The sequence below is a fragment of the Haliotis cracherodii genome, unplaced genomic scaffold (genome assembly GCF_022045235.1).
Source record: "Haliotis cracherodii isolate W230 unplaced genomic scaffold, xgHalCrac1.p SCAF_22, whole genome shotgun sequence".
In the NCBI taxonomy this organism is placed as follows: domain Eukaryota; kingdom Metazoa; phylum Mollusca; class Gastropoda; order Lepetellida; family Haliotidae; genus Haliotis; species Haliotis cracherodii.
The window spans coordinates 10,907,362-10,926,662 of NW_027266278.1; the positions used below are offsets into that span (position 1 = coordinate 10,907,362).

The following is a 19,301-nucleotide window of genomic DNA, read 5'->3' on the forward strand; positions in this document are numbered from 1 at the left end:
CATCGCAGTTGTGGCCCCTTCTGTGTGAACGACACCTATGCAGTCGTTGATGACGATGTTGTCCACTTAATATGATGGGTCGAACAGGATGTCTTGCTGGTGCTCTGTAACGGTTTTGTATGGTCTGGTCGGAGATTCTGTGCGGTCCGGGTATTTTGGATGCGGTTGAGGTGGCTGTGGTCGTCCTTTCGGGTAGGTGGCGCAGTCGGATGTAGCCATCTCGGGCGGATGTGGTTACACTTGGTCGTCCTGACCTTGGCAGATCACGAGTTCGCCCATGCTGTTGAAACTGATCCAAAAGCCTTGTCATGGTGCAGGGCGCTATATTGTAAACCCTGGCTACAGCTGATCGGAATTCCCCTGCCTGCAAGTGGCCTATGACGTTGTTTCTTTGCACTTCTGTTAATCTTGGCATGTTTTTGAACTGTCACTGTCCGATTGACGTAGATGCCAGGCAATCAAAACCCCTGCAGTTTAATACAGTTCATAATGCTGCTGCACATGTAGTGCGTGCAGCACCATGGCACTTTGGGTAATGCACTGGGTGCGTTTGTCCGAATCGTACGTGTCTCCCGACTAAAGGTTTGCATGTCCTTGTTGTGATCATTTTGATCCGGGAAATTTGTCACTGACGCTATAACACATTCAACCTCTTTAATTGGCACCTCTTGGTCCACTTATTTTGCGTTTATGGCCAAAAATATATGTTTTGCGTTTCTTTTCTTTTTCAGAGTACCGGGTATATTATCTACAGTTTGACGATTTGGAGTAATTTGGAGCATTTGTTTATTGAGTAGGTTTTGTTTATTGGTTTACAGTCAAATTTATAAACTACACCTTTAGTTTGTCGCTATTACAGTGAAATAAAGAAGTTTTTATTCATAAATTGTGTCTTCTTTGACTGCCTTGTGATTCACTTTACAACAGCTGAAGACCTAATTGGAACGGAGAAAAATGTAGTTGTTGACTTTTGCTTCTGGCATGTCATGATATCCAGTCAAGAAAGATGAAGCAATAACACCAATATCATTAAATTCAAATGTTAGCGCTCTCTACGGCTACACTTTGGTCTAAGGACATTTCATTATAGGTGACATGGGAATGACCTTGTATCCGACCAAACAGTGTCGCTTACGAGATCGCGAATGTGAATGTCTGAATGTGTTTTCTGATCATGCAACCTCGAAAAGTTTAACACGAGGCATTACAAACGACAGTTACCGGCTGTACGACTGATTCCGTCAAAATCATTGTCCATCTCTTGCTTCAGTGGAAGAGACTTTACATAAGCCACGAGAGGTACTGGCATACAATCTTTGCCATCTATAGCCATCTCTTAATATTTATGCGTGACCCTGGTGTCAAACTCCAAACCGAGGTTATCCCCGCAAGCTTTCAAAATGGCATCGGAGCATCGCCATGTCCTCGAATGCGTTTCCGATGCGAAGTGAGATAAATCGTTGTTCCGGTCGATTTATCTTTGCGGAAACGATAACTGGCAGCCATCCGACAAGTTATAGGGAAGTTGTTCACCGTAAGTAATAATTTTCATTCATGTTTTTGCAAAACTGATGAGCGAATATTGCTTATCAACTATTGATTTTATCGCAGCTACAATGACGTTTCAGTACGAAGTACTCGTGCTTTTTCTGAATACAATATTGATTTCTATTCTCGTCACACTAATATAAATATTACATACTATCATATATGATTCACACATATATATATATATATTGGGGTCATGCATAAATATTAAGAGAGGTCTATTACTATAGTATTAGACATTCCGGAATGTTCTTTTGTTTGGTTTTCAAATTTTGAATCGAGAACTGTCACCAACGTCACGCCTGTTCGTAACGCCTCTCTTCAGGGGTGGGATGCGCTTGTAAAGGAACAGCGACCTCAGGGCTGTGGTCCCGACGTGAAGCGCACATGGCACATCAACAACCTGGAGTTGTAGGTGCTCATCTTCGCGATATTACACTGGCAGTATCGCCTCCAGACCATCCAGCATAATCCAACATAATTACACATGGCTTAGTGATGTCGTATGGTAACTATAGCTTAAAGGTATTGAGTGTGCTGCTGTGTGAACAATTCATGGTTTTATCGCAAAAACATGCTATGTTCTTACGAGCACTGTGTGCATGTAGACATTATTTAATATTAGGTTGCTTTTTTCAAATGTTGCACAGCTGCATGTGCTATATAGCTAAATCGAGCCCTCGTAGAGATATGATCTACACAATTCCAGTAATATTTCTTATTTTTGAGTATTTTTTAGTACTGGTTTGTATGTTCAAGCCGCCATTAGATATCTGGAATATTGCTGTGTTCTGAGTAAGACAACAAATAAACAACCTTAGTTTCAAATAGTTTACTAAAATATTTCGTATTTCAGTAGTGGGGCCTTGGTGAAAGAAGGATGACAACAAAACAAAAACATGATGGAACCATAGTATTCTACAACAGAACAGTGGCAGGTAACCATTTTGTTTGCTTTTAGGAGGGGATGATGGAACCACAGTACCCCACAACATAAATATAACAGGTAAACATACTCTCAGCACTATAAATGTTTTGTACCAGATAGAACCAACCATTTGGTCATAACCTCATCTGAATCTGTTTCATTGGTATTGTATAATTGCCTTTACATTTATGATCCTACATATTTCTACACTTACTGTTTTTTTTTTCTTTTCCAATTACATAACGATTGTTATTACATTCCAAGTGTTTATGAAGGCCATCATAATGTGAAGAAACATGTTGTATTTTGGTGATATGAATTGATGTTTTTGTTTGCTTTTAGGAGGGGATGATGGAACCACAGTACCCCACAACATAACAATAAAAGGTAAACATACTCTCAGCACTATAAATGTTTTGTACCAGATAGAACCAACCATATGGTCGTTACCTCATCTGAATCTGTTTGATTGGTATTATCTTTACATTTATGAAACTTTATGTATGGTCACTTACTGTTTTTCTTTTAAAATTACATAACCATCATCATGTACATTCTAAGTGATTATTAAGGCCATCACAATGTGAGGAAACATGTTGTATTTTGGTGATATGAATTGATGTTTTTGTTTGCTTTTAGGAGGGGATGATGGAGCCACAGTACCCCACACCATAAATGTAACAGGTAAACATAACCTCAGCACTATAAATGTATAGTTTGTACCAGATAGAACCACTATTTGGTCGTTACCTCATGTGAAGCTGTTTGATCAGTATTGAAGAATTGACTTTACATTTATGATCCAATATATTTATACACTCACTGTTTTTCTTTTCAAATTACATAACCATTATCATGTACATTCCAAGTGTTTATCAAGGCCATCATAATGTGAAGAAACATGTTATATTTTGGTGATACGAATTGATGTTTTTGTGTGCTTTTAGGGGGGGATCATGTAAAACAGCAGAATGTTGCCGCTGTGGTCCATGGTGGTATGGGGAATATCACCACCCACAGTAAGTATTTTATTACTTCTTTCCCATATATTACCTAGAGCCAATTTGCACAAACATATTTTTATATTTTCTGACATATTGTAAGGCACATAACTGAGAAGTCAAACATAATTGTTTCATCCATAGATTAAGAACATAGAAGATACCCAAATATTGTATTAAAGACGCTCAGTATTTTCAGTTGTTCTTCATTAACAAAGGACACGTCGGTAAGGGATGAGTTAGGTAGTGTGTATGGATTCCAGCAGTCATCGAGACATAACACACTGTTTTTAAATATGTGTATTAAACTCTCACTATTGCAGTGTGAATGCAGAAGACAAAACATCGATACTGCTAATCAATTGCTTGAACACACTCAAATCATTTTTTATCCTGATATAACAAAGTGCAAATGTCCGCCTATCCTCCATCCTTAACACAGAACCAACAGGTGTCTCTCTACCAGGAGTGCTCTCCAACATGTCACCGTCACCGATTAGAGTTACCTCCCCTCGAGCCTTCACTTTTCCTTCAGTTGTGTTGGGCTCAATATTGGTTCTTGCTGTTTGTGATTAACGTTTCATTACTACATGCAATTATACCTTACGGCTTTGTTTTGTATTTCACATTTGCGTGTGTTTTTTATGCGACTGTTGGATGAAACTGCAAATGTAATATACAGATTTTGTAGATTTGTTTTTTAACAACAATCAGTTTATTGTTTGTTTGTTGTTTAATGACTCACTCAGCAATAATCCAGCTATATGATGCGAGAGCACACCTAAAACTGTAATGGCATGGTGACTTCCCTACCTTCTTGCCCCTATGGTACACTTAATGTATCGATGGAAGTGAATGACAAGTATGTCTCTTGATAATTATGACTTGCATGTAGAAATAATATGTATAAATACGTGCAAAAACAAATTTACAAACACGATTTAACGGTTTCAACACCGAGTCTCCATACACCGCACGCTGGTAGACCGGCCAAGCTGAAGTCACATCAAAATAGTATATATAACTTTATGAACCTACCTGGCATATAAGTCATTTATTAAGTTTATGATTATTGTATTTCAATTTATTATCAACAGATTAAAAGATTATTCACATGATCTATTTCCCGCAATGTTATTGAAATTCAAATTCTTGGACAAACACTATGACAATGGGTCCACATCGAACAAGTCAAAGAGCAAGATTAATCTTTTAAATCAAATCTTTTAATATATTATACAAAGTAATAAATAAAATCAACAAAACTGTATCTAAAAGTTGTCAAAACTTACGTCTTAGTTATTAATTTCAATTTTTCGTGTGATCGCGTGTAATGTTAGTCAAATTACATCTTGGCTTTCGTTGCCTCGATTTCTCGACTCGGTTGCGAAATTAAATGCCAAAATATATGCATAAAAATCTTTGTCACAGCTCGTAACCTAGCACGATACATCCACGAAGTTTCATATTTTGAATATAGATCCAAATGTCCTGCTTAAAACCTTCAGAATAACACGACTTAACAAAAACCTTTCGTCAAAATCTGAAATTCATCATACACGAGGACGGAACCATTGCTGTAATTTGATTGGCTGCCTTAGGTCACATGCTTAAATTTGACCAATCACGAACTTTGTAGGAGATTTCGCAAAGTAAGCGTTATCAGAAACCAATTTTTATGCACAAGAATCGCATGTTACAGCTTGGTAAAGACTGTAGGCGAGTTTACTATCGTGTAGATGACAAAATAACCTTTGTAGATAATGGTGTGTCACATGGCACAGTCATGGTTATTCATACGAAGTTTCGAAAACGTAGGTATTTCTTCATGTTACTGAGCGGACAGCCGCTGTTACCGGGAAACTGATGATGACTGATGTTTTTTAAAATCCTTTTTAAAAAAGATTCCAATTACGTAAACAATAAAAATAAAAAATAAATAGGTAAATGGATTTTATGAAATCTTATATTTGCCAAAAATCCTGAAAAATTCTCTTCCTTGGTCCTAAACCTGGACGTTTTGGATGTGTTTGCTTGGAATTTTGTATTTTAATACGAACTTAATTTAGTTGTAAATGCATTATTTAAATAATGTGATCAACATAACTTTCACATGTATAAATAGTAGGATTAGACCTTTCAAATGGTGTATAACATGTAGCAGCAAAGCTGTTTTACAAGCAGATAGGCTGAAATCCCAGACACAAAGTTGATGACTGTGGCTCAGTGCATATCGTGGGGGGAGATGGACCACACCCTATGGACCCAGAACAGCTACAACTGTAACTGATCAGTGCACAGCTACTACCAGTTGTGAACAGTAATTCCTAATTCTTGGGACTATTATGATTGGTATTACAGTGTTTAACTAAGATTCAAAGGCAACGAATAACCAGAAATGAGTAACTTGAGTGATGTTTGTTTGAATTTTCTGATTGATAATTCATTCTAAGTAGAATTTGACACTATGACAGTCACTTGACTTATATTTGAATTATGATTAATTGGCACAAATTTAATTTCGAACAATGCAATTAGGATACGATGACATGCATCAACCAAGTCAGCGAGCCTGACCACCCGATCCTGTTTGTCGCCTCTTACGACAAGCATAGTCGCCTCTAATGTCAAGTGTGTTGCTGAAGACCTATTCTTCTCAGGTGCATCCACAACTAATTGTGACACTTTATGGTTTGAGATGTGTTCCTGCGACAACAGTCTTGCCTTGTACACGTATGGCGCCTACTATGATTTCAGTGCCTATAATGGCATTTGACACACCAGAGGCGCCGTGGAGTTTTCCGGAGGCCTCCCACTGCGTCACCATACAAGAGAAAAGTAAACAAGATGATGAGTTTAAGTTGTTGGAGCACTTTTGACTGAATGGTCTAGGCCTACTCCATGACTTTCTGTACCACTGTCAGTAATGATTTTACAACTCTCTTCCCTGGAAGGGTGGGCTAGCTATATCCTTGTCTCATATATTGTGACAGGGTATATCGTCTTCCTTTTACAACGTCTTCACCAGTTTTAGACGAGACGCTCATAATGGGAGCACACACTTGGAGGAATAGGGTGGACAAGAAGGCACTTAGCTTGAACAGGTCTTTAATGTGTGTGGCTCTCTTCATGCCAGTCACCTAAGCCTGCAGTTTTCAACTGAATGTGCACACTTCAATAACCCAATAACACATGTGGGATGGTGCTTGATTCAACATGTATAAACTGATTATCATCTGAATCTTGTTGTGACGCTCTGAGTCTCATCTGTAATAATAATAACTTCTATCGGCCTTCATCGTCCTTCAAAACGCTCAAGATAGGCCACTTTTTGCCTATAATGTCCATCTCGTCCTCACAATTGCCATCTAATGCCATTAGATACCTCAACATTAACAAGCCTTTTCAAACAAAACTTGTACAGGAATACATCAATCTAGTGACAGCCCTCTTACTGATGAATTGTTTGTTCTGGACACAGGTACAAGATAAATCTACACAAACCAAAATCGGACTACATATGGCGTACACAACAGAGTTTACATCACATTCAAATTCTACTGTTTTTATGAGTAGGGAGTACCCAATGCATAACACATTGCAAAGCTAGAGTGAATTTGTGTATACTTTGGATACATGTAGTATATAAGTACCTGTACCTACAACAACCCAGACAACATAATTTGGTCCACATGAGCTTTTCAAACTCCATGAAATCTGAAACATGCTTGACCACCATGTCAGGGTCACAACAGTCCCACTTCCCTGACATATTGGTGTTGAAAGACGTGTATTCATGAAAAGCCCCCACCTGTCTCATAGATAACCAGGTTCTCATTTTGTACAATGTTGTCTTGTTTTCAGATCACAAATGACAGCATTCGGTCATACTTTAGAGTGCTTCTATTTGTAATGAGGTTGTACAAGCAGGCTCAATGCACCGGTAAATCAGATTAATGTTGACATAACCATAGATTGGGGCTGTCCTCTGAATTTGTAAATAGCACTGTCACCGTAAACAACTACTTTGGCAGTGATGAAAAGAGAAGAGTAATCAATGTAGGTCAGGTTCTGCCAGGTCGAAGTTCTGGGAGGAGAAATTCTTAATATTTATTACTGTTAATTTGGAGCTATGCTAATTAAACCAGTACATAAGTTCAGCTTCAAAAGAACTAAAATACCGTTTCTTATTAAAGTTTGTTGTAAAAGTCGCCCTCACGATTGAAAATATTAGGTTGATTTGCAAGAAACAATTTAGTGAAATCCAAGTTGTTCATTAGTTGCAATAGTTCTTATTTGTCTACTCCTTACATACACTAGGCCTTCTTAACCTATAGCCTTCTGATTATTGTGTGCATGCTTGTTAGCCCTGCCTGCTTGATTATCCCCCGCCCCAACGAAGTTGGCGGGGGATATTGAAATGGGTTCCGTCCGTCAGTCTGTCCGTGCGTCCGTGTGTACGTGCGTACCGAAATCGTTTCCGGAGCATAACTCAGAAACCGTAAAACATTTCTCTACGAAACTTTGCATGTCTATCAGACTCATGCTGAACTGGTGCTTTTTGCTGTTTAGGAATTTTAGAAAGTTTTATTGTTTACGTTTCCGTGACAACACGTTGGACTTAGGTTCTATAAGGGTGGTTTTCATTTCTGGAGCGTAACTCAAAAACTGTTAAATACTTTCTTACAAAACTTTGCATGTCTACCAGGCACATACTGAACTAGTGCCTTTTGCTATTGAGGAATTTTATCATTTTTTATTGTTTATGTTTTCATGACAACAAGTTGCATTTAAGTTTTAATATAAGGTGGGTTCACTTATGTAGTATAACAAATTAGCTTTTAAATATTTCCTTTACAAACATTGCATGTATACATGTATATAGAAAGCAAATACTGAACTGGTGCCACATGATACTAAGGTAGTAGGAGCTTTAGAAATGTTTATTTTAGAATTTCCATTGCAGCTATTTTGACATGGGCTAAAAGAAATGTTGGGTCAGTTACCTGGTTTTGGACCATAACGTGTTAAAATGGGTGGGGGATATAGATGACTTCGTCGACTATACGCTTGTTCAATTTAGCATAAGGCACTGTAAACATGAACAATTAGGACTTCTGTTGAAAATCTGAAAATGTAGTTGTAGTGTGATTGCAGCCAAAATACAGGATTATGGAAATGGGTACGATTCCCCTCATTGGAACAATGTGTAGCCCATTTCTGGTGCCCTCCGCGGGGATATTGCTGGAATGTTGCTTAAAGGGACGTAAAACCATGCTCACTCACTGACTTCTAGACAATACTTGCCGTAAAAGGCGACTAACGGGATCGGGTGGTCAGGCCCGCTGACTTGGTTGATACATGTCATCGATCCCAATTGCGTGGATCGATGTTCATAATGTCAATCACTGGAATGTCTGGTCCAGACTCGATTATTTTACAGAACGCCGTAATATAGCTGGAATATTGCTGAGTACGGCGTTAAACAACAAACAAACAAACAAACACTTCTTGACAACATTAATTAGGATCCATAAGTAATCAGATTCTATCAGATGTGCAGGTGCACTAACAAATCATATCTTTTAACATCTGAGACCGATTGTATTCACTTTAATCTTGTTATGTCAACTGATCCTTTTAAGGTTACTTGAAATGGTTTTAAAATCTGTTGACAATTCCTATTTATCAATTAGAATAATATTGTACATTTTTATTTCAGATCCCGAACTGGACAATCTAATCAGTAAGTTCTGACATGTTCCATCTGTAAAAGCAAATCAAACCTAGGTTAGTTCAGTTGATTAGAAGACATACAGGTACAATTTCAGGAATGAATTAGCTTTACCCACTTATGGACGCTTTGTGGTCACATGCCGATCGCTCCCGGGGCACTTGAAAGGGGCTGCTTTCAAAGTCAAACTGGAAAGATTACCATCACTCGGCAAGGATGTTATACTTTTGACACAAACGAAGCTGAAGAAACTGTTGTTCCAATCAAGTATAAAGCCGACACTACACAGCTGCCACGTGATCAGACCGACATCTTCATATTCCTGCCTCTCACATTTTGTGAGAAATACACTTGTTTTGGCCTCAAACTTTTGGCTTTAATTCTGTGGTTGCACTCTGCCCCAAACTAAATTTCTTCTGCAACGGGTGGAGGTTATGTTTATATGTTTATTATGGTTACATTTGTCTAATAATACCAGTATATATTAATTGTACTTGAAGAGACTTTTGTCTTCTTTTCTTCACGTGTTTCTTGTTCTAATCCGCCATCTTGAATTTGATAACATGTTTCGTTTTCTCAACGCAGACGTTTCTTTTTCAGTTGCTGGCTTTGTAGCTAATTATATACTCTTTAAAAAGAGAAACTATACATCAGGATTGCAAGTGGGTTTATTTTTTAGTTTAGATTTCATTAATATTATAAATAGTGGAATATATAGGTAAATTATTGCTGTACCATATGCACTTAACAAAAACAGGTGCAAAGAGTCGGGGGTAGGTGGAAAGTCAGTAACGATTAAAGCCTCCTGGAGCTGCTATCACTTCATGGCAGCGATTGCCCATAGTCCGAATAACAACCCGGGATATCTTCTGCCACTCCTGCTGTTCCTGAAGTGTTTGTGATCGGGGGTAGAATAGGTCTCCAGAACCCATGCTTGCCGTAAAAAGCGACTTTGCTTGTTGTAATAGGCGACTAAGATGATCGGGTGGTCAGGCTCGCTGACTTGGTTGAAGCATGGCATCGATCCCAATTGCGTGGATTGATGCTCATGATAATAATCACTGGATTGGTCCAGACTCGATTATTTACAGACCGCCGTCATATAGCTGGAATATTGCTGAGTGAGGCGTTGAACAACAAACAAACCAAACCTGAAGTGTTTGTGGCAGTGGTTGACGTTGATGGACACGACGATCCAGCACGTCCCACAGATGTTCAACAAGGGACAAGTCTGTCGAGCGGGCAGACAAGGGTAGCGTTGTCACGTTGTTCTGACGCAAAAACTCAGTGCAAACACGTGCGTTGTGGGGTCTGGCGTTGTCCTGCTGAAAGATACCGCTATTGACGTTGACTAAGGGGACGTGGCGCTGCAGGATCTCGTCTCGGTAGCGTATATCATTCAGAGCACCATCCACCCTCACAAGTGCTGTCCGGCCTCCATGATGAATGCCTCGCTACACCATGACGCTTCCCCCTCCATAACCATCCACTCGCTGAACGCAATTTTCAGTGTAACGTGCGTTACTACGTCAGTACACACAGGCACGTCAATCACGTATCAGCAGATAAACGGAACTCGTCTGTTTACAGAACACGTCTCCATCTTGCCTGTGGCAATGTGACTTTCTGACGACACCACTGCAGACGTTGGGGGGGTGATGCGGCGTGAGGATGTTACGCCGCAAGGGTCTCCTGGCTAGAATACAGGCTGCTCTCAGACGCTTTTGAACAGACTGATCCGAAATTCGACGCAGTCCCGGTACTTGTGAGGCTGTTGACGTCACCACCATGAAACGGTCCCACAGGTGCCGTATCCGGATGTAGCGATCATTGCTGGGCGTTGAAACGCAAGGTCGTCCTGACCTTGGCCTTTCACGAACGTTGCCGGTGGTGTTGTGACGTCTCCACAAGTTAGAGATGGTCAATCTGGTCACACCCATCACCTGAGCCACATGCTTGTTTTTTTTATTTTCTGATGTGGGTGTCAGCAGTCGTTGTCCTGGCCTTTTAAACGTTGCTGACAGAGGAATTGTCACGACAGTTCAATTAAATCTATTGTGCATTATGTTTACCGCAATTATAGTGCATAAGTGGTGGTGTAGGCTGCTCAGGTGCGACATCTTTTAAAGAAGATATTGACGAACTATCCCTTATTTCTGATGATAGATTATTCCTTTTAAGACCTTTTAAACGTAGATGTCAATGCAAATGGTAGTACAAAATCATGTCGGTTTCTGAGATTATCATTGACGTTCTGTGACACAGCTGGTAGTATAAGATCAGTTACATATGAAGGACATTGCTTATTTATTATTTTATACATAGTTACAAGTTTGTTGACATTTCTTCTATACGCTAAAGGCTGCCATCCAGTTTCGTGATACAGGCTGCGAAGGTAGGAAAATTTAGGTAATCCTGTCACTATTCTAGCTGCCTCAAGTTGTAGTAATTCTAATTTATTAGCATTATAGGAAGAGCAACTGTCCCAGACAACTGAGGCATATTCTAAAGTCGGACTGATTAAAACTAGATATATTCTACTTAACCGATATTTAGGTTTTCTCATCGACGAAATCATTTTTGATGCACTTAAAAGAATATTATTGATATGATCGTTCCATTTTGTATCCTGTGATAATGTAACACCAAGGTGCTTGTGACAGTCTACCCTTTCTATACATGTGTTATTGAAAACTATTTACGGTATTACATCTGCGGTTTTATGCGCAAAGAAAATATACTTGTTTCTGGAGATGATATGCCAATGCTAGTATCATCTGCGAACTAACGTGTCAAATTTCTCATTTCTCATGAAGATATCCCCTTTCTTATATATAGGAATGACATGTGCCAATTTCCACTGGTGTTGAAATTCATGCTTCAGCAAAGACAAACTGAACAATTAATACAATGGCGTGGCTATTGAATGGTCAATATGTTTCAGTAAGTGATGATTAATTGTTATATGGACCACTAGCCTTGTTTACTGGAAGTGACTTTATCAAATCGATTATTTCGTTATGTTCAACATGTAAATCGTGGAGTTCAGAATATAAGTATAAGGTAACACATGGTTACAATTATCGATATTTGTGACTGAACTGAAATATATATTTAACGCTTCAGACTTTTCGGAATCTGACAAAAGCGGTTGGCATACTTGAAACATCAGTGACCAAAGGGGGTATAGTTGTTGTAGTACCAGAATCCTTTACATTAAATCTAAGTAATTTCAAATAGTTGGAGTTATTTTCTTTGGATACAGTTCATAAAAACCCGGATTCGAATGTACCGACGTCGAGGTGAAAGTTACGTCAATCATTGTGTCATTGAAGAAGATCGGTTTGGCGGGGGCAGCGTTATGGTATGCGGGGGGATTACAGCAAGACAGAAGACCCGTTTCATAGTGGTAGAGGACAATCTCAATGGACAGCACTACTGCGACGAGATCATCGACCCTGTTGTTCTACTGTTTTTTGCGTCGTCATGGCCCAGGCATTACCTTTCAACATGACAACGCCCGGCCTCATTTTGCTCGACTTCTTGAGGATACTCTTCAACAAAACAACGTGAATGGCATTCCCTGGCCGGCTCGCTCCCTGACTGATCTCTCACCAATCAGGCACATGTGCGATGAGATTGATCGGCCCTCTGACGTCAACCACGTGTTCCATAGACACTCCAGGAACTTCGAAACATGCTCCAGCAGATATGGACAGATATCCCACAGGAATTGGTGCGACGCCTGATCCATTCCATGAGACGAAGATGTGTTGCTTGCATCGCAACCCGAGGTGGACACACACGCTATTGATTTGTAAATTGACATTTTGGCATGTTTCTTTTATGAAATCACGGATTTTCTGAAGTCAGTATAACCATATGAACACTTACAGGAGTCTTTTATCTGTTGCAAACAGAAATTGTTTCAGATTTTTTTATTTATTTATTTTTTTTTATTTTTTTTTTTGAGGGGGGGGGGGGGGTGACCCTTAGTTTCTTTCTTGCCATGTAGACCTGGGATTTGGTATTGTGAGCATGAAACTTAACAAGAACCTGAGCTCGGCCATCAATGATCTTGCCGACAATAAAGGTCGAAAACGGAGGTGTTTCGTCATGTTACTGAGCAAACAGCCCCTATTATCGGAAAATGGGTGATGACAGATACTATTTATAATTCATTTTAAAACAAATTTCCAATTACATAAGCAATGACAATAATAAGGAAAAAATAAATGGATTTTATGTAATCTTATATTTGCGAAAATCGTAAATTTTTTCGCTTCCTTGGTCCTTAATCTGGACGTTATGAATGTGTTATTTTACATTTTTTTATTTACAACGAACTGAAGTAGTAAATGCATTATTTAAATAATGTGATAAACATAACTTTCGTATTGATAGACAATCGGATTAGATCTTTCAAATGGTGTATAACATGTAGTAGCAAATATGTTTTATAAGCAGGTATTTTCTTTGATAAATGTTGGCTCCATCTATCACACAAGAGTCTCTGGGAACTCGGTGTCACCGCAGTAAACGCTTCTGGTTGACTAGTGTTGAAGAGTTAAGAACTAAAATTAAATTTCTACCATACAAAAATGATCGGGTCCAGTGTCATCAAGTTTATGCATGTATAGTTTCTCTTTTATGAGTATAGTATTATTATCTTGCTAGTTGGCTTAGAAAGTGTGAAACGTTTGTTATTTGATGCAATAAATTCAGTTTTTCTGAAGTAAACATTTATTTGTCAGTTTTTGCAAGTTCCATGGTGTCTGGATTGCACTCATGTTTGTACACTTTAGAGTTGAAATGTTTTTTGTCCTATCCATGCGTTTGATGAAGCTGTCCGAGCACCGGGTTGTCCGAGCTAACCACTATAAAGATTTCGCCTTTATTGAGGTCAGGCATTCATTTAAGCCTATGTCGTTTCCATGGAACATGATTTTGCTGAGACCAGTTTCAATCGTCTAGACCATCTACAGACATACTTCTAGCAGAGAGAAATAGACCATATGAGAAATCACCTCAAGGTGATTATAGAATTAGGGCTGCAAATCCAATCCTTTGTGAAACGTGGTCGTCCTCTCAATTATTTAGTGATCAGGTCACTACCACCCACTCCATGGTCTCAAGTGACGCACGAAATCAGACAGCTCTTAAGACCTTTTGAGCATGTTTCTCATAGCTCCTCACTCAAAGATCAGACGCAGGTGCAGCAGTCTGATCATAGCAGAGGATGAGACAGGGGCAGAGGCAGAGCAGTGGGGATAAGAGGGGAAAAGCAATGAACCCTCAGATATTCATGACTGTAATCTTCAATCCATGGTCATCGTCAATCGTTGACAGCCCTGTAGGTGGGAGGCTTTGCCTCTTCTGTCCATCACTGATCACGGCTCCACCACCATGGCTCTACTCCAGAAAGCAACATCAGCTACTGGGGTCCAACATAGATATCCTGTTGAAGAAGAGAGCCAGAGAGATTGTACACACCCAGCATTAACACCTGGTGTCTACTCTTCCTGGTACCAAATAAGGAAAGATGCAGATAAATCCACAATCTCTCCATGTTCAACGAGCGCTACTTGGAGTGTCCGCCATAATTCCACCTAACAACCCTGAGACTGCTTACGCCCAGTCAACACTCAGTCTTGAGTAAGGATGCTTACATGCATGTATCTATCCATCCAAATGACCCGAGGTTCCTCAGGTTCCACTTTAATGGGGTCCACTATCAATGGGCTTTCCTGCCTTTTGCTATTTCAATGGCCCTGTAGCTATTTACTCGACCCAGCAAGCCAGTAGCTACCTTCCTACACCTGAGGGACATTAAGTTCGAGTCGTCTCCTGCACCATCCGGACACGGCTACCCTAGCTCTACATCGTGACTCCCCAGACGGCTACTTGGATGCATGGTCAACGAGGCAAAGACGGAAATTATTCCTTCCGAGCCCATTTTATAGGGGGCTGTTCCAGACAGTACGAGACCTCCTATCAGAGTCAGGGGACAATGTCACCTCCCCTTCGACAACCCATCACACTTCACCAGTGGTAAGTGTTGCTAGGGTTGCTCACATCAGCCCAGGATTTGACAAACAGTTCCTGGCGCCATACATTAGAAGTCAGGACCCCTGAGTAGCCATCACCGTCTCACCTCAGGATGCATATCCGTTGGTGGATGATAGAGTTTGATGTCTTATGAGCTGTCTCCAGAACAGAGTTGGCTCCTGTGTTACACTTGTTTGTGGACGACTTTGTCTTTACCAGACAGTTTTAGGGCTGTGGTCCAACGCACATCTCACAACCTCGAGTTGAAGGCGCTCATTCTGGTGATATTACATAAACAGAAGCACCTCTGGAACACTCAACTTCCCCATTTCCAACAAGAACAGCATGTTGGTTTGGAGCCTGCGCAACCAGGGCACGACAACCTCCCACTACCTGCTTCAATAAAAGTTTTGGTTCTTTCATCTAGTGGATCATCTTGGTCAGCAATATATATTCCAGCACATCCCCCGGTGTCGGAACATTCTGTCCGATGCTTTATCAAGGCCAGACAACAAGGCTCCCCCGGAGTGGAAACTCCATTACCATACTTAGTGCCTCTTAATTCAGTGTTGACAATTCCAGAAGATTGTAAGATGACCAAAGTTATGAAACTACAGTCCCGCCTACGCTCATCCAGGTTTGAGTTTGGTATTTGAATGTGGTCCTCCGTTTGAGCCTCTCCACACAACATCCTTTTTATGACCTCACCAAGAAGACGATCTTCCTCCTGGGACTAGCCACAGCAGCAAGGGTTAGTGAGTAACGTGTGCTCAATATCAATCAAGTAATAATAATAATAATAATAATAATAATAATAATAATAATAATAATAATAATAATTTTTGCATTTGTATAACGCAGCATTCACTGTGCATAAGTGCACTGTGCCCTTCGAGCCTAGTACGCACAGAGCGGCTCACCTCTGCCTGCGTTGGGATTTTATAGCTGAGAATTAGTTCCTGGGACAGCCCGACCAGTCCTTCACCATTCAACCTATCACCAGGATTATGGGTGATGTAGAGGTGGAAGAATTGTTACTGTGCCCTGTGCACACACTGCGCCGTTCCAAAACTCCACGTGGCGCCGGAAAACGTTTAATAAATTCCGTCTCCTGGCTGAAGTCAGCCCTAACACTGCATCTCTATGGTTACGAGTAATCATCCTTCAGGTATGCGAGATCGTCAATATCCTTGGAGAGCGAACAATCCTCGCGAGATCAGGGCTGTCACCTCTCTGATGGCTCTACATAAAAACTGTTCTTTTAGAGAAATCATCTAAGGATGCATGTGGAGTTCCGACGAGGTCTTGGTTTGCCATTATCTGAGAGACATGGCACATGAAGATGTCGAATGCATTCGCATTTTTGCCCTCTGGTTGTAACCAAGCAGCATACCAATTTCGGACGCAACGTGTAATATATTTTACTGTTTTTCACCTGGACATACTCACACACTCGTTTTTCTTTCCGTGCACAGAATTGAGCGAGTGGTACTGATCTACCTTGACAACACGCTATATACCTATGCAGGAGTAATGCAGGAAAAGTTTTAAAAATGAGTAAAATCTAAACATGTTTTTTACATTTTTATACTTATCCTCCATTACTACGTCTGAGAGCCCACCCGTCGCAGAGCTGCCTCTATACGAATATCTTCAGATTATGCTACGTGTGTCAAGCAGTAATATGAAGATTCCGTGAGGTCATTACTTGCATTTGATCACGTGGCAGCTGTGTAGGGTCGGCTTCATGCTTGATTGGACCAAGATTTTCTTCAGCCTAGTCCTCGCACAGCTTTGTTTCTGTCAAAGGTAAGCAGTTATTGGGGCAATGACCTCAAGCAATTCCCCGGGACTGGTTGTTGCCTTTGTTATTGTTTTTTTTCCCGTGAGTACCCGGATGATATAGCAGAAACCTAGACTAGTTCGCGACCTGTGCTGCGCAATTCGTAAGCTCATTTGTCACTTTTATTGATTGTATAAGGGCGTATGGTCACACTGATCAACAAAATGAAATACAATTTTAGAAATGATAAGGAAATGTAGGTATCTCTGTGGGTAGCATCGGTAATAGTGGCGAAGTTTTGATAAGTCACTTGCTTGGTAATTGTGCGATTTTCGTTTACACTATTTTGACTTGCAACACAAAGTAAATATTTCTCCTGAACATTGCTTATTTTATCGTTTTGATATTTTTTTACAGTCAAAATGTGCAAAATTTTCACTTAGAAAATTTATTTAATGCCTGAATATTAAGCTATTTTACAAATTGCCTGAAAAATATGCCCATCTGTATTATTATTACAAACACTTTTATGTTTAATATCATCACCTAGAGACTGAAATGCTACGATGAAAAGTACATTTCTATATTATTTGGCTTCTAATCCTATATAATCATCAATTGTGATGTTTTTAGGCCCTTTTGATCGTCTTAATAAATTTTAGTCAATCTGTTAAAGAAATGGACAGATTTTTCAGTCAAAATAACTGAAATATTTACACATTTTAAAAATTGCCTGAGAGAATCACATTTTAAAAATGGACTGTAATATATATACACTTACAATGGTAAAGACTTGTGAAACCAATGTCTATCGCACATCGAAGAATTTCCCAACCAAGACGTAGAGGAACAAGAATGTATCTGTCCAATGCTACAGCAAATGAAGGAAAACAAAATGCAAATATCATAATTACAACCTACCAAATTTATGTGTATAATTTTAGGCAGCTTCTTTTTTCGAGGAATGTATCCGTGAATATCCACATATAGGAACAATATCCCAAACGTCTGCAGCTGTACAAAGAAAAGCATTCGATGTCACGTGTCTCTGTAACAATCACATATTTTAATATATATATATATATATATCGTTTCAGGATATGATAACCCATGTTCGTTTCTCAACTGATCACTTAGATTGTTTCAGGTGTTTCACATAGGTGTCAAGTCTCAAAGTTCGGCTGAGAAAGCCCACGTGACAACTATTTTCATAACGTCCACGGTTCCTAAAAAAATCCATTGAGTTAGATAACAATGAGCAATTAATCAACGTATTATCGGTTAACCCCTTGAACAACGTATGTTGGTTTTACATTGGCACTTCACACCATGAAATGAGTGTATTCCCTTTGTTTTAGTAAACCTTTACATGTAAACACTCACTTTTGACATATCCACCGTGCAAGATAACAGTGATTAATCAATCAATGTATTTTCTGTTAATCTTTTGATGACTACGAAAGATCCGCTGATTTAAAAAAAAAGTAAATCAATTGATCATTCATCTCTTGCTCGGTTGCCACGTGCATATTACATAACACACATTTCACCTCACTTCAAACCTGGATTGAGATTGAATAATTACCCCAGACACATGCAATAAATGCCAAATGGGAATCTTTGTCAGGTATTCTGAGTGGTGCTACCACCAATTACACCTGTAATAAATTCATTAAATGGGCATCAAGTGAATGACGACAAATACACAGGTGTAGGGTTATACCAGAAAATATAGATGACAAGGGAGTAGTAATCGTATTATCGAGGCAATCCGAAATCCAAAAATGCTTTCACTGCTTGGATACCTTATAATATAACTATAAGAATCAGGGGTATTTCCAAATGACGACATCCGATGAGCTCCGACGTTCTTTTTGTCTGTTTGTTAAGGCTGAAGAAATCAATTAACATGCGCCTTTTGTAGAAATCTTTATAGATCACGGTTAACCAAAATGTTCAAAAATTGGTGAAACAAATATATTTGCTGACCTTGCAGATGGTAGCCCAGTATCTTGTACTTGTCACGTTCAGTTGTGTTGCGTATCATCCTGGTACTCACGGGGAAAAAACAATAACAAAGGCAACAACAAATCCCGGGGAATTGCTTTAGATCAGTGCCCCTTTAATGCATTAAGGAGTAATATAGGATTAGTATACGAATGTAAAAAAACTATTTAGATTTTACTAATTATGTCTATCTGTGAAATTTGCTTCAGCTTGGGAATCCTTCACTTTTAAGCTCGCCTGACTGGTGGCATT

General features: G+C 39.5%; 1 protein-coding gene across 2 annotated transcripts in view; it reads left to right on the forward strand.

Annotated features, from left to right (window-relative positions):
* LOC139471224 (ankyrin repeat and KH domain-containing protein 1-like) overlaps window positions 1–19,301 on the forward strand; it is a 220,333-nt gene that overhangs the window by 186,978 nt on the left and 14,054 nt on the right. Inside the window, exons 3-8 of one of the 2 annotated variants that reach the window (XM_071253516.1) lie at window positions 732–793; window positions 2,405–2,486; window positions 2,819–2,863; window positions 3,116–3,160; window positions 3,424–3,495; window positions 9,200–9,223. In XM_071253516.1, the coding sequence (XP_071109617.1) occupies window positions 2,429–2,486; window positions 2,819–2,863; window positions 3,116–3,160; window positions 3,424–3,495; window positions 9,200–9,223 (244 nt within the window). In that variant the 5' untranslated portion in view covers window positions 732–793; window positions 2,405–2,428. Of the gene's footprint in view, window positions 1–731; window positions 794–2,053; window positions 2,074–2,404; window positions 2,487–2,818; window positions 2,864–3,115; window positions 3,161–3,423; window positions 3,496–9,199; window positions 9,224–19,301 lie in introns of those variants that run through there. The other variant, XM_071253517.1, reaches the window with a different exon arrangement.